Source organism: Falco biarmicus, chromosome 8 (genome assembly GCF_023638135.1).
Source record: "Falco biarmicus isolate bFalBia1 chromosome 8, bFalBia1.pri, whole genome shotgun sequence".
Taxonomy (NCBI): Eukaryota; Metazoa; Chordata; class Aves; order Falconiformes; family Falconidae; genus Falco; species Falco biarmicus.
In genome coordinates, this window is record NC_079295.1 from 56685026 (window position 1) to 56701552 (window position 16527).

At 43.9% G+C, this 16527-nt stretch overlaps 1 protein-coding gene across 9 annotated transcripts in view; it reads left to right on the forward strand.

Annotated features, from left to right (window-relative positions):
* The window catches only part of EBF1 (EBF transcription factor 1), a 283136-nt gene that overhangs the window by 12844 nt on the left and 253765 nt on the right, over positions 1-16527 (forward strand). For all 9 annotated transcript variants that reach the window (XM_056348364.1, XM_056348365.1, XM_056348366.1 and 6 more), the window contains exon 6: positions 6615-6683. In XM_056348364.1, the coding sequence (XP_056204339.1) occupies positions 6615-6683 (69 nt within the window). The remainder of the gene's footprint in view (positions 1-6614; positions 6684-16527) is intronic.

Consider the following 16527-nt stretch of genomic DNA (forward strand, 5'->3'; position numbering starts at 1 on the left):
GGTTGCTGCTCATTCCAGGTCCCTGCTCAGCCGGAGCGGAGCAGGCAATGCTCCTTCACGCAAAAGGTGCCTTCTTGATGATTTTCTTTAAGCTTCCCCATGCAGATCTGGCTCTGCCCTGTGCTCTCTTCCCCTGAACATGCCTGCTTGGGGCTGGCCGTTTAAATTCAGGACAGTCAGATAACTTCCCTCCTGAACACGGTACTTCTGCAGCTGCTTCCTTCTCTTTTCTGGCTGATTGAAATAGGTGAAACCTCTTCTACTTCCTTTTTACCCCAGAGAAGGCAGCATCTTCCCACAGACCCCTCCGACACCTAGGAGAGCTTGACCTTGCAGTCTCATTAAAGTTAGTGGGTGTTTTTTGCATGTCTGAAAAAATCATTTGTTACATGTTATTCGATGGCAGAAAATAATTCCCTGGTGGAAGACGAGGCGTTCTTGCATAAGCTTATTGTTACAATCAGTTGTTTTAAGACTGTAAAAATGCCATTGCATGCGTTGTAACTTTTACAAAACTCATTTACTAAAAAGGAGTAACTTGAGGGTAAAAACTAGTACCCACTTCTAAGAGAATAAACTTGGATGAGGGTTTCCTGGTGGGGGAGAGTTTTAGACATAATATTCAGATGGAAATTCTCTGTTAGTTGAATTTTTTAAAGTGTCTTTTTTCATTCTTGGGGATCTGCCTGTTTTGTCCTCCACGGCAGCTCCTCCCTGATAAAACCCTGCAGGAGGGCAGCGCGCTGCGATGCCGGCAGAGAAGGAGCTGCTCCCCATGCTTCACCAGCCTGGGCGAAACCCTGCGCAGCACCCCCAGCTTTGTCCTTGCTGGATTTGGGGGATTTTAGTTCCATGTCTTATTTTTCTAGGCTGCTTCCTTCAGTAGGTTTGTCTTCTTCCAGGAAACCAAAGCTAACCCGTCACAACCTGAGACTGGTCACAGCAGGCGCGTATCTCCAAGAGGTGCCTGAGCTTCTGCTGGCGCTGGGAGCTGCAGCATTGCTTTGCTGAGGACTCCCAGCCAGTTCTCCTTTTCCAAATGGAAACCCAGTCATGCTGACAACTCGTAATTGCCCTAAAATTCATTGGCCCAATTAGCACCACTTTCACACTAGATACCTAGCTAGGAACAATTCATGGAAATATTAAAGGAGGCCCCTGACCTGATAAGGCTGAAGTGTGTGCTTTGCTTTTCTCCTGTAATAGACCAGTAAAACAGTGGGACTGTTCATGTGAGTAAAATTAAGCACATGCTCAAGTGCCCACAGCGTCAGAGTCTAAATGTTCTGTTAGCCCTGGGTGATGTGCCCTCCTGATTCCCAAACAGCAAGGTGTTGAGGTAGGAATTGCATCTGCTTGCCACTCACTGAGCCATCAAGAGTAAGGGTCACCTACTTTAATGCATTAATTTTCTTACAAATACTTTAGAAACATAAAGAGTAAGAAGTAAATTGAAACTTTATATAGAGAGCTGAGTTTTAACCAGAAGACCAAATACCTGCACCAAAGATTTACGGCCGTTCAATATACTTTGACTGAAACAAAATTGTTTCTGTCCTGGGAATGTGGAAAGATGTGCACTTTCCCTTTATTAAAGCGCTTCACACTTTCTTTGTTCTTAAAATTCACTGGATCAGGAGCTTTATTCTTCTCCTTCTATTTGTTTACTGCTAGTCCTTGCTTTGTGTTTCATAACCGTAAGGTGGAGAGGTAGCAAAAAAAATTAAAAAAAATATCTGACCATAGTAGGCAAACGTTGTGTGTCTGGTGGGTGGGGGAGACATATTCAAATTTCTAACAGCTCATATTAGATATTGCCCATTTCCTTTTCTGCCTATACATGTGTAAGAAGAGGGTGCTGTTTGTTTACCAGGCCGCTTGACCCTATTGCACAAATCTGTCATCTATTGTGCTGCTAACACTCTTTTAAATTGCAAATCTGATGCTCTTTAGGGGTCTAGAAGGGGAAAAAATAATCTCTCTCCATACCATTCTGTTTCTCTTGATTTCTTGCCTGTTGTAAGTGGAAGTTGGGATGTGCTGAATTTGCACCAGGGGTGCAAATGCAGCCTCAATTATAAGCATAAAATTAGAGTCTGTTCCCCATTAATCAGCCCAGCTAATTGCTATGCACTACCATTAGCCATATGGTGTGAAAGACAGCTTGCTCTCCCTAAGATGAAATTTCTTCATTTCAGACATGAAATAGTGAGGGCTCTGTATTTTAAAATAGCTTGTTTTAGATATTTAATTTCTAAACAACTTTCAGCAGTGCTTTCTATCAAGGCTAACTGCACAATAAAACTTTGCATTTATGTGACAAAGCTGGGTATTTATAGTATACTACAACTATGGCACGGATAAGACAAAGAATTCAAATGTGTAGGAGAGTCCTGGTTGTGGTAGGAAAGTGCGGCTGAGGTTTGCTTCAGGTAGCTGTTTATTTCAAAGGATTTCATTGTGTTTTGTCAAATATAAAAATCTACACTGTTGGTGAAAATGTTAATAGCTGGGGAGAATTCACAGCCTCAGTGGAATTTATTAGTATTGTAGGCAGCATGGGGAGGGACATCTATAGTTAATATTGCCTCAACAATTTCCATTATGAAACCTTCAGTGGCTTACAGCTTTGCCAAACTTAAACTGTTCTGGCTGAAATGTCCTTTGCAGGGTGTCAGCCTCAGGCTGACTTTCTTTGGAAAGTTTCAGCTAAAATGGTTCAGTGATTTCTGAGAATGAGGTTGGAGTAAAATATGGTTTTTGTCTGTGTAAAATAAAATCTTACAGCTGTATTGGCGAGAAGCTCCTGTACCTCCACGCTTCAGGGTGAGAAGCCTGTTGGGGCAGGGGGTTGTCCTGACCGCATCATCTGCGGGATGGAACCCACCTCGCTGGGTGCTTCTGCAAAATCTCCCACACTGACTCGCTAACGACTTGTTAGAGCCTGGCAGCTACATGATCGGAAAGTCGCATTTGCACTGGCCACGTGCCATCGCCCCGTAATTTCTCATTGTTCATTGTCCCCGCGGAAAGCCCGAGTGCGCAGATACACAAAGCAGGGCTCCTCTTGCAAGCGATGCTCCTAGCCGCCAAGGCAGGGTGGGGACGGCAGGGATTTGGGGGTGCCAGCCAGTGGGACAAGGAGGCCATCTGCGTGCCTGCAGCAGGGCTGGGCAGCCGAGGGGTAGCGATGCTCCAGCGCAGGGAAGGGAAGAGGAGGAGGAAGATACAGAGCAAGACGGCAGGAGGGCAGCAGGTCCCCAGAGGGCTGGGGGGAGGACAAAGGCAGCAACAAAAACTGGGAGTGCTGGTGGCCACGGGACCGGGAGGCCTTGTGACGGGGCAGGATGAGGATGATGTGGGGCTGGGGCACGAACCCTGGGAGTGGCGAGGATGGTCCATAGGAGGGGGAGGGAAACCCAGGGTAGGCAGAGATAGGGTGCAGGAGCTGGATGAGGTCGTGATGGCAAGAGGCTGCATTACTATCAAGGATTACCTGTTTTAAAAACATGCAAACTCCCGAACAAATCAACTTTTTTAGGCTTTTCCTGTGGGCCAACATGGGATGTGCCTGAACCACGGCTCCTTGCCCTGCTGGGGGAGAGGCGTCACCGAGGAGAAGTCCTTGCCCTCCTGGCTGCAAGAAGTCGGCACTGGGCGCTTCTCCCTGTGATTTCACAGAGCCTTGCTGGGAGATGGAGGGTTTCTGGGTGACTTGGAGAAGCTCCTGGGAATTTTAAAATTCCTTCTGGAAAAGGAGAAAGGGTGCTGAGCATTTAGGAACTTATTTCCAAGATTAAGTAGGCACTAAAAGCCAAAGCTTTCGAGGCAAGTTGAATTAAAAGCATGTCTCGTGCCTTGCAACCAGGTCTCCAACTCAGGGTTTCTATCACATGCTAATTCTCTGTGTAGAAAAACGAGGGTAGAGGCGTTCTGCTGTTGGGGGGGAAAAATGCAAAAGGCAAGGTAAGGTTTAAAAAATAATTATCTAGAACATGACAGAAAACCTGGGGCCTCCTTTCACTTCACAGAGCCACTAGACAGTGGGACATGCCAGCTGCGCACCTCTTCCACGTCACAAGGAGTGAGGTCTCCTCCTGTTCCTTGGGATTATTGGGGTGCACCTTGGGAAGCCCCACCCAAAGAAGGGGGTCACCCGACGAGCGAGGTGGTGTTCGCTCTGCTCCCGAAGTCAGGCTTTCCCCATCGGCCAGTGCCTGGTTCCATCCCGCCGGTGGCAGGAGGTGACACCGAGGTGTCCCTGTGCCGGGCCCCCGCTGCCGCCAGCTCCCCCGCTGGGCTGGCACCCCGGGAAGGTGCTGGCCTCTGAGCCTGCTGCTGCCGGGCTGGTGGTATCTGCCCATCTCGGGCTGGGAGCCTGGGAACCTTTGCTCGCCTGAGTAAGTGTGGCAATTTCTGTCCCTCCAGTCTGCTGTGAGAATGTCAGGACTAGCCCTGATTTGCTTCAGTCACAAGAACTGCATTGTCTTAACTTGTGCCAACTCTGTTTCTAATTACATTTTAATCATTTAAAAATGATTAGCAGTTTTTATTGCCTTGTTTGTGGGTAAATTTTCTCACCCCACACATTCTAGCTGCACTCCAATGACAAGTCCTTTTATAGGCAAAAAAGCCCCCCGAACGTCCACATGACTATTTACCTACAGCATATTTTATTCCTTCCTAAATTTTAATACTTTCTGGGTGCCAAGGCTCTTGCATTTTCTGGTGGATCAATTGTGGTATTGTGCTGTAAAATTAAGCAGTTTTTTTTGGCAATCCCAAACAATGTAACTTCCACCGAAATGAAGATACCGCACATGTGTTAACTGTGAAAAGTTTCAGCCCTGAATAGTTGCCTTGAAGCTTTTTGCGGTGAAAAGAATTATGTATTTTCCTCTCTTTGAAAACAATTTTTTTTTTTAAACCATGTTTAAACAGGCTGTTTTTGTAAAAGGCCCCCTTTTTTTTGTTATCTTTAGTGTGGTTAGTTGCTTTATTGCTAATCTTGGTGGGTAACTGTATATTATTCACTCTATTGTTCAGCGACACAAGAGAACCTTTGTCATACTCCCAACAGGGCTATTTATATAGCATGGCACTTCTGAGGGCTTCTTCCTGCCCTAATGTTCTTCCACCTTCTGGGGAAAAGAAAATAGTTCATCTGAGTGGGAGTGCGAGCAGTGGTCGCTCCTGCCAGCCGCCCAAAGCTGCCCGCTGAAACAAGGGCGATGCGCAGGTCCCCGGGATGTCGTTTGGAACCAGCTCGGTGGTTTCCAAGATCTGGTTGCCTGTGGTTGAGGTTTACCAGGAAGTTTACTGAATGGAGAGATGCACTCAGGTCTGGCCAGAGAGAGCAGATGGGGTGGTCCTCACTGCCTGTCGCTTGGTGCCACGGTGGGATGGGGTCCCTGCAGCCCTCACCCCACAGGAGCTACCCAGGCTTTGTCCAGCAGGTCCCTGGGGACCAAGGAGGGCTTGGGAAGACCAGGAGTTTCTTGTTTTGTTTTGTTTTGTTGTTGGTTTTTTATTTATTCCTGGGAAGCTTGACTCCAGTGCTAGATTTTCTGTTAAGGGACATCTGCAAACAGGAGTTTTCCTTTCTAGATGGGTGTTTCATCCCTGGGGAGGGTGGGTGGGTGAAAGCCCGAGGTTTTGTTCACCGATGTAGCTGTGACTTGGTCTCGTCAGTCTGGATGGGCTGCTGGGGAGAGCAGGGCAGCCCCCACACTGCTCAGCCGCAGCTCTAGATGCACCAGAGGGGATTCCCACCCTGATTAGAAACGTATATGTTGCCTGTGAGCTTACCTGCAATATATTTGTGGCTCCTAATGGACAATAACCCCTGACAAGGAATCATCACAAACAACGATTTAACTTCTCTCAGGAAACAATGAGGCACCTTAGTTCAAAAGAATCCCAGCCTGGAGGTCAGCGATGGAGCAGTGCTTTGGGAGACGGAGCTTATATTTCACATGCCTGCTTTGTATCTGACCTGATGCAGGGCACCAGCCGCCGGAGCTGTGCTCTCCGTGGCATTAGCGATCATTAACATGCTCAGAAAACTTGGGGAAACAGGCACGCTCGAGCATAAAAAAGCCGCTGCTGATGGCGCTTGCATTTTAGCTCCCCCATTAACAACAGTGTTTCTTGGAGGGAGAATAATTGTGCTTCTGGATTTCGGGGGGAGGTTTCCCGCTAGCTGAGAATTGTGTAGAAGCAGGAGTATCTTGTAACATAAACATTAAGCAAATGTAAACCCCAGGCTCAGTGGGTAAAAAAAGCTGCCTTATTTTGTGTGCGAGTATATGTGGGACAACTGTTAAACCCTATGGAAAAGAGGCTACATATAGGCAGGTCTCCCTGTTCTGGATGATCCTTGAATTATTATTTGTGAAAGGGGCAAAACCCCTCTCTTTTTATATTTTCCGTTGCTAACCAGCTGTGCAAGAAGTTAAACATAGTAATTAACCCATATGTGACCCACTACATTTGACTGATTTCCAGGCAGGGACCGAGTGGTAACTCTAGCCGGCAATTTGAACCTACCGTGTTCATAATGATGATTTTACAGTGTAATGGTCGCACTAAATCCTTTCACTTTTGCTCTGTAGCCGCTGTTGTGACAAGAAAAGCTGTGGCAACAGAAATGAGACTCCATCAGATCCAGTGATAATTGACAGGTAAGGACTGCTATTGTTTCCTTCCATTTTTCTTTCTCCCCCGCCTCATTATAATGAAACACCTGCCCTGTGTCGCTAATGGGGAAGAATTAGGAGTATATATGGATGAAATTTTGTTTTTGATACCGAATTAGTTGTGCTTTGCAATTGCGATTGCCACGGAAGGGCCGTATAGAGGATAACGGAGCGACCTGCTCGTTGGAGGGCTCCAGTTCTTGTAACTGATTCATGTGCATAAAGAGGAGATTTTTCTTTCTGACTTTCTGTGGCTCAATTCACATGCTATGCCAGGGAAGCTTCAGGAATAAAATAATAATAGTTTGTGATTTATGAAATGTGGTCGGGTGCTTATAAATATTTAACTTTTATTTGAAAAATGTTTGAATCATTATCACTTAGCTACAGTAGTTCTGTTGGATGCAATCCATCTACATTTTAAGGTTTTTATTTATGCATAAAACCAGTTAAAAAATAGATCTGCAAAGTAAGGTTTTTTCCCTCCTCTTATTTTCTTTGGTTGGAATACTATTTTGACTGTATTGTCAGCTGATTAATTCATTTTAGCCTGTCTTAATTATTGTGCTTTTAAACGGATCCATATTGCTAATCTGATATCACTGGGTAAATCATTGGAGTACAATACATCTATTTTAGTTGTTCTGAGCCATGTGTAGTTTTTGTGCTTGCCAATTATGCAAAATGGTAGCCAAATAGTAATTTTTACATTTTAATTGTCCAAACTCATTGTACGAAGCCATGTGTGATAACCAGGTTATTATGCAGCGTTACTCTAGAAGAGTTAAATGGCCATGAAGCACTGAAAGTGTCTGTCATCAGCTGAGGAAAGCAATACCCTTGCACTAATCTGTGAATAGAGGGACCCTGAAGGGAAACTACCTACACATATAAGGGCAAGAGCACAGAATAGTGGGCTTCTCCTTGCATTATTGTCTGAGATAATGTTGGCGATATTAAGTTTAAAGTATCTTCCGTGCCAAAGCATCCGTGTTATGGAGGAAGGCGGCGAGGGTTTGGTGCGTTGGGTGCCACAGGCAGAGTGGTCCAAGGCTGTGGCAGGGCCTTGCCTGGCATTGTGCTCGTCCAGACTCCCAGATTTACAGCTCTCGTTTGAATTTGGTAAGAAAGTGTGTATATTGGAAGCTTATAGCAAGTGTTTTGGTAATAAGTAATCTTGAGAGTGTTTAAATCTCAGAAGATATCTCTATCTATTTTAACTAGGCATATTTTCATCTTCTGTGAGCATTAGGTAGTACCAGGGAAAGTGGGGGGAAGAAAACCCCCAGTGAAAGCTGTATAGAGATGTGTTTTATAAGCACGCTGCAGAGTTGAACACTATAAACATGGTGTTAGAGTGGCATTTTGAGCAACATGAAAGCTACAAAATTCACATGAATTTTTCATTGTACTGGAAAGTGAGATGTTAAGATGCTAATGGCAGGTTTACGGAAATATTTTGTTTAACTATCTAGTATGCAAAACTGCTAGTTGCAAATCATTTTAAATTATGAGAGCCAGAGATGCTGTCTGTTACGTGCTTCCTGCAAAATGAAGAAAACAGTTACATGAAAAAAACAGATTTAGCTTCCTAGCAGTGATCGGTTTATCAGTCTTTACGTAAATTGATGCAAAAGGTACCGGTTCTGAAGATTATTTTTTTTAAAATGCAAGCTAAACGTAACGTAAAGATGATAATACAGACCCTATCTCACCACCTATGCTGAATCACGCCCGGCTTGTGAACGGGTTAAGCTTTTAAGTTCTTCACTTGGTTTTAAATTGTGACTTTGATACAGAAGGTTGATATGACTGTGGTTTGAATAACATTTGATTTTGACCTGTTCCTGTGGGTTGCAATGGTATAAGAAATTTGACTCAGCAGTACTGTAATTAGCCCTCCCCGTGTTTTTGAAACAGGATTGTGTTACCTGGATTGCATTAGTGTGGCTTCTATTGTTGCCGCTTCGCATCTGTCCCAGTAGGGTACTTAAAACCTTTTCTTGGCCGGGGCTAGTTCAAACAATTTAGGCCAAATAAGTATGTGCTTTATACAGTTAGTGGTTTTAGTGATGTTTCTTGTGACATTTATCCTATTCATTTTTTCCCCCCTTTTGGTTTGGAAAGGATGAAGTGATCTATATGGAGCCTTTTTTACCTTAAAACGAGTCCTTTAAAATCGTTCTAACACTAAAACGCCTGCACAAGTCAGAACATGTGTTTAGTTGTACTCCATTGTCGCTCCTCCATGCGCACAATTTTTAACTGTTATGTCAATTGAGATGCGAAACCATATTTAGCTCTTTTTATTTGCATGTGAGCTTAGAGAATTCATTTGCCATTTGGGCTAAAGCACTCCCACATGCCTCACGCTCTGATAAAGTCTTGCCTATGGATTTAATCTAACTCCTGCCTCAAATCCTGCGAATCCACAGACTCTGACCTAACATAGAATTTAATGTAGGATCTATCCATGGGATTTTTGACATATGTACTTACATGGAAATGCTATCCTCTTCTTACATGCTGGAATACTATTTTGGATTGATTAATTCTCTTTGATAAGGCTAGAGAAACTTGGGATAGAGCGCGCTCGGTCTTTGTAGTGGTTTAGTGAACTTGGCAAAGAGGCTGTTTGGCAACTTCAAAGTTATGCACGTTGTATTCTTTCTCAAACCCTAGATATATATAAAAAGTAAATCCTATATTTTTATTTAATCAAAATGTGGGATTTAAAGAAAAAGTCTGTAGTTGTGTTTGAAATAGGATATGACTTTATCCTGTATAAAACTGCTTTATACTTTGCTCTATTATAGTATCAGCAGATGCAGCAGTGGAAGGGACCTAAAGAAATTTATACTCGTAGAGTGATCTGAATTTTCTCTGGAGAACAAAATAAATCTATTATGCTTATAGAGCAGTCATTTCAAGGAAATTTCTTGGAAACCTGCATGTGTGTCTGAATCATCTTCTTAGTATAGCCTGTATATTTTATCGCTAATCCAGTTACATGTGTTGAGATGAAGCTCTGATTGAACAGGAACTCATTTTAAAAGGGGTATTATTGTCACCACACAAACACACAATTCGTCCTGAAGGTGCGGTGGCAGGGCTGTATTGTAATCACACTTAAAGAAAACACAGAGCACTTCCTGTTATTAAATTAAATTCTAGATTGATTTAACTTTCAAATTGTAACTCATATTTGAATTTAAAAGGTTTGCAATAAAATTCCTGGGAAGAAATTGAATAAATTGTAGTTTTATTACCACTCTGGATATCCTGGTGTCCTAACCTTTTTCCTTACAGTTATCTTAGTTCAATAAATAAAACCTCATTAGACTATTCCCATTTCAACGAGTTTATTAAATTTTACAGGAGTAATTAGCATAAGCTGTGCTAATTTTTCTGCAAGACTAATGAGAGAGCTTCCTAATTAAGTTTGCTTTGTAAGAATCAGAAAAGATGATAATGACAAAAGTCACATAGGGGAGAAAGTGGAGCTTTATATTATTCCTTGGTTCAGGAAAGAGGCTCCTCTCTCAGCATTCCATTCCAAAATTTTCCACCCAATTTCCCATTGTCAGGACCGATATTTAAGGGTGTTACCCATGCCTGCTGGGGTTTCTTTACCTTTTATGGCTTCATCCAGTAAACAGGAGTCCTACAGACTGATAAAGTAGGAATAACCACTGCAATTCCAAATATAGCGGCAGAAAAATCTCAACATTTAGGATCGATACCATATACCTCCAGTTTGTGATGCTGCATGGAAAAAGGGCTGGAAACAGCCCGCTTGGAAGTTGCTGGTTCCCCCCAAATTTTGCTTCTTCACAGAGTACTTGAGCAAGCTGATAACGGTGACCTGAAATCAGCTTTGCTGAGATTTACCAATACAGATGAGACCTACTTAAGAAATCTCACCACTGTCCTTCTTCTGGACAGATAAACTTCAGTTGTGGTCTAAGTCCATGGGCTTTGTGCTGGAGGTCCCCCCGGGGTGAGACCGTGTACCCTTAGGTAGCAGCTCAGCGTGAGCATCACCAGCGTCTCTTCAGACCCTTGCCTGGCAATACATTGAAGTTCTTCACATGCTGCTTTGGATGCAATTTATTGAGCAACGAGGCTCCCTCTGGCTCTGAAGAGGCAGTTTATGCATTTCCAGGGCAATCAGAGCTCTTGTCCGTGGAGCAAGGGTGGGGACTCGTGGAGTGGAGGCTGCAGTACTTTCTACACTTTATTATCAGGTGACACCAAGGTACCTTTTAAGGCATGACCTGCTACCAGTGTTTCAAAGGTCTCTGTGCTTTTGACACCTCCTGTATGGGATGCTTGGTGGTGCTTTCTGTAATCTGTCCCCAGCATACCCAGCTGCCACGGCTATGGAGGGAGCTAACTCACCTACATATGTTTTTGAAATCTTTCAGCCTTTAACTTGAAAATTTTTATGTTTGTGGGTAGGATTTCACTGTGCAATGACATGAAAAGAGGCGTGAATGACTTTCAATGTCTCCATTTTACTGCTTTACAAGTCATCACGTAGTGGATTGTATTTTACGGGCCTGATTGTCTTTTCATCCTAAATACCGGGCAGGTGGAAAAATGACACAGAAGACTGTATCACACTCACTGCATCCTCCCCACAAACACACTTGTTAGGTAGATGCGGCGATTAATGCATTTTGCAGTAGCTTTCCATGCCTGGAGGGAGGGTGACGGGGATGCAGGCGGGCTGGCAGAGCCGGCCAGCTTTGGGAGGGGTGCTGGCAAGAGGATGAGGCAGGTTTTGCTTGGGAGGGAGCTGCTGAAGATTGCTTTGCGGCAGGGGATGGGCTCAGCACCGCAGCTGATCCCCACCCAGGCTACAGGGACAAGGGCTCATCATAGCAGTGGTGTCACAGCAAAGCGGCAGATGATGCTGGGTGCTTTGGCACTGGTCCCTCTGCAGGAGTCCCCATTTCTGCCCTGTCCTGCTCATAACCTTGGTCCCCCTGGCCATATGTGGTACCTGAACCTGGCTGGCTGGGGTCAGGGGGAATGTGTGTGTGCTGGTGTTCCTGCTCCCCCTTTGCCCATGCTGGGGACAGGGCTGCAGGAGGCTGTGGGTCCTGTATGGCCTGGGTCCTTGGATGGGTTTTGCAAGCGGGAGGGCTGGCGTGGTGCTCTCTGGTAGACCTCAACGTAAGTGATAAAATGCTCCTGGGCCTGAATATCTGGCCATTCTCTTGAGTCTTGTACTGGGAAGTCTTGCCTCATTGCCACGTCCCTTCTAGAGCCAGATGGGAATTATTGATCCAGCAGGGATGGAGTCTGGGGAGCAGAAACTAGGCGACAGAGGACTACCCCCAGCACTGCACAGAGATGTCTCCCAGGCTGTCTATGAAGGCTGTGCTGCCTAAACCCTCTAAGCCTCTAAGCAGGGCATTCAGATGTGCAGAAGTTGGCCTCGAGCATTTCATGTGAGCTCCCGGAGCCTGTGAACCCACACATTTCTGAGAGGGGAGGGACTGAAACACACATCCTCAAGGATTTTGTTGTGATTGATGCAGCTGAGAAGCATTACCCAAAACATTTCCCACATGACTTAGGCAACCAAAGGCATTTTGAGCTGTTGTGAGATAAATGGGAGACTCTGATCAGTAGATGCTTCTCACACAGACATTCAGACAGCCCCTCTACCAGCACTCCTCATGCATGCAGTGTCAGTCCTCTTTCTGGTGATGAAATCACTAGAGCTGGGTAGCTTTGCAAGGATTCTTGCAAAAATCTCTTGGTTTCAGCCTGTTGGGGTTGGCACATATCTCTGCCACTTCAGAACTCATTTATTTTGCTCTTGGGGTTGAGTGAACTTGGTCAGGGTCAAACCAGCTTCTGCTTATTGTTTGTTCGATTTCTCTCCCCTCAGCCTCCAAGTATAAGAAGTTTTGTATAATCTCAAAACTATTATGCAAAACCTTAATTTGGTCTCAGCTTCACTCAGGAGGTTTGTGATTTTCTCAGCAAACCTGTTCTGAGTTTTCAGTTTGTTATAAAACCCCAAACCAGGCAAGTTTTATGTGGTTTTGGGTTTCACTGCAAACATTTCACACTACTCTAATAGTTACTTGCTTCTCTCAGCAATGCCTTTTGAATCTGCAGCTAGTGTTTTGGGCTTTATTTCACTGTGATCTTATGCCTGATTATTACTATTTAATATCATGGTGATATAACAGAGGCTGCTATCGCAAAGAAGGCTCATTGTGCTGGGTGCTGTGTAGTCTCTAGGTGGGTAGATGATCCCATTCCTGAAGACAAGTGGTTCTCCTGACACAGTCTGGAAATTGAGATTGAGATTTTTCTATGGAGAATAAAAAACGCAGCCTTGTATTAAATGTCCTGCGAATGAGGGAAACTGAAGACCAGTCTATGCTATTGCTTTTGGTGTTTGACTGTCGTCTTTAGTGCTCACCCACAGCCCTTTGGGGCTTGGCTAGTTGTGCTGTCAGTCCAGAAAAGTGACTTGAGTGGATCTGCTGCCCCGACACCCCAAGGTCAGTGTGTCTGTATGGCTCTGCTCTGCCCTGGGTGGGTGGTGAGCCTGGGGTGACAGCTCTGCACCTACTGCTTTCAGAGCTGTGGCTGCGGCAGGTTGGCAAGTCCCTTGGGCTCTTTCTGAAAATCTCAGTCTTGGTCAGCAAGGGTTAACAGTTTTAGGGGACTGCACTGGTTTGTCCAAGTCCTCAAAGCCCATCCTGAAGACCCTATGGTTTGCTTGTGCAAAGGAGCACTCCGAGGTCTGAGACCTCCTGGATTATTCTGCTGCTCCTTCAGACGGCAGGATTTGGGCACCCAGGGTTAGAAGTGCTTTAAAAAGTTTGGCTGCCTCTGTGTAGTGACCTCCCGCAGCATCAGGAAAGCTCTAAGTGTGCTGGGTTGGTCCCACGAGGAGCCCAGGGCCTGGCAGGATGATCCACCCCTTTGTTTCTGATCACAAAACTTCAAATGTGCTGTTCATACCTATCGATTTCTTAATATGAACTCCTACTTCAAAGCGTGTCCTGCAGCGGGGAGGATGTGCTCGGTGCAGTGGGCTACCCAGCTCCACGCAGCTCAGTGCCAGTTTTTCTCTTTCTCAAGAGTGGGGATTTTTTTTTTTGGAAAAAAATACTGGCTTTTTCTCATATGCATATATATAAGTACACACAGTTTCTGGTGTGGATAAATTTCCTGTTCCGTCTGAACACCTGATTTATTCCCATATTTGCTGTCACTGTGGGAATGCATGCATGAGTAAGAGCGATAGGAAAATGTATTTGCAGAGATCATCCTCAGTTTTAATGCTGATTAGCTAAAATTGTTCTGAACATGAAAAATGTGTCTTAGCTCCATCCCAGTGTTTACTGGGTAAAAACATAACCCAAGCTTTATTCTGCAGAAGCTGAGGTGTATCCGTAAATTTCTTCCTGTGAGTAGTCATAAGTGTTTGCATGTTGTAGCCACCAAAATGTATTTTAAGTAATTGGCCATATCTACAAAAATAACTGTGCTAAATTAAAATTCACTTCTCCCTGCTGGAAGTATTTAATTTTAATACAAAATCTAACTGATAAAGTTAAAAGAGTAAGAAAAAGTTGTAGGTTTCTGTGTAAATCATGACTGAGATAACTTTCTAGAAATGAATTTAACTCCGTTCTTAGAAAGCAGCAAGTCTCTGTAGTAGTAATGGTAAATACTGGTATGAATTTTTCTCTTTCCCTTTAGCATCACGTTTTTTGTTTTTTTTTTCTGTAAAAGTTCTGGAAAAGTACAGAAAGGCCATACAAAGTTCCTAGTGTGTCACATTAGCAACCTTGCATAGGTAGTTTGTGATCAGAATATATTACTGTATCAAATGAGTGTTTACTTTTTTTGCTAAGGACAGTATTTTAAAGGTGTTTTTTTTTTTTTTTTAAAGCTGAACGAATAATTTTCTACCTGCTTTTTAAAAATAGTGTTTGGAAATAGAAAATGTGAAAACAAATTTTCTGGTGCTGTTAAGATGTGAACTATATGAAATGAGTTATTAAAAGGCTTTATATCAAGTCACTGAAATGATATACTGGACAGTAGTAAGGTGACCCAGATATAGAGCCTTTCAGTGCAATCATTGAAATGCTATGAACAGTACTGTTTTGTCTTTGGTTTCTTGCTGCCTCTAAAGGTGTAGGCAGATGAAGATAACTTTAAAAAGAGTTATTTCTCCAATTACAAGCTTTTGTCCAAGAGCAAAGACAGATTTTTAGACTAACAGCATTCACTATAACAAAATTAAATTCCCTTCATCTGACAAGAAGCTGAGTTTGGCAATAGGTTGGGATTTTTGGCTGGAGATAGGGCAGAAGCTGCCGTCTTTACCCCCTGTTTTTCCCCGCAGCGGTGACCCAGGTTTGGAGGGGAGCGCAATGGGGAAGGGTGGGTGGGCACTGGGTGGTGTCACAGACAGCGAGAGTAGCGTGGCCACCAGTACGCTTGGGGACATCGTTTTCCCCCTTTGCTGGTGACGTGCAGGTTCCCCTTCAGAGTGGTCCGGGGGGGGCGGGGGCAGGGAGCAGCATCACCACTGCCACCCCCCTGCTGGCCCGCCTGGATGCCCGGCCAAATCCCTCCCGTTTTGTAACAACGCGGTAACGTCCAAAATGGCATTCCACAACTATGCCATCTCGCTAACCGGCTGAGGCACAATAGTTCAGTAATGTAATATAAAAAGTAATGGTGTTAGCTAACACATCCTTAATAAGATATTGTCTGCTGCTCTGCCATATGCTACCGAGCAGGCTTTCCCTCTGTGGGGCTTTTGAGTTCTCTCAATAAGATTATTTCAAATACTCTAATCCTGAATCATTGACATGAATACAAAAGCCTAGTGACATCTAATAGATGCCTCTTAGCTTTGCTTTTCCTCTTGTTCCTTTCCTTTTTCTTCTCTTTTTACCTGACAAAAAGCTTACAGACACTTGGGCTCTGTCTCTCAGTACCAGCATGTGGGTCCCCTCATGAAATATAAAGGAGGAAAAAGGGCTGACATAGGGCTGATAAGCCACAGAGCAAAGGACCATAGATTAAAAGTAAATGCCAGTAAATCCTACCCTGTACACTCAGTTGTTCTTTTATTGTTTTCTTTAACTCTTCTAGTGCCACGCTGGACTAGAAAGAGACGAAAAATGGGGTTTAAAAAAAAAAAAAAAAAAGGGCGACGCTACAACGACATAGTGCCAGAGTGCTGAAGGCTTGCTGAGCACTTGGGTTTTCTCAGCCCTCCTCTCACCTTGACTTTCTAATCAGAGTTGCAAATTGTTTCAGCTAATCGCATCTTTCATGTATCTGAATGTTTAGGTCATTTTTTTCAAAGATTAATCCTAAAAAAAAAAGAAAGAAAAAAAAAAAAGACACTCCCCAAGTGACATGATTGTGATTCTGGAAAGGATAAATTTTATATAAAGTAGATGTTTGGAAGAATTGATATCCCACTGTGAGTGCCTAGCCATAAAAAAAAAGGATCTTCCTCTTGTTAGTGTTGTCTCAATAACTGTCACGAGACAGAAAATCATTTTCCTGTTCATCTTCTTTTGGATTTTGTCAAACGGTTCATCTGTTGATTCCAAAATTTGCATTTGGAAAAAGTTACTGGTTCAGGATACAGCCAGTGTCTACAATGGGTTAAAAGGAAGCTGATTAAAACATAATCATTTTCCTCCATTTTCTCCATGATTTTGCAGGGGGACTCACAGGCTTTCCTGACCAGGATAACCATCCGCTTCCACCCAGTTGAGTCAGGTCTTCTCTGTAATCTCCCTGAATATAATCTTTCAGT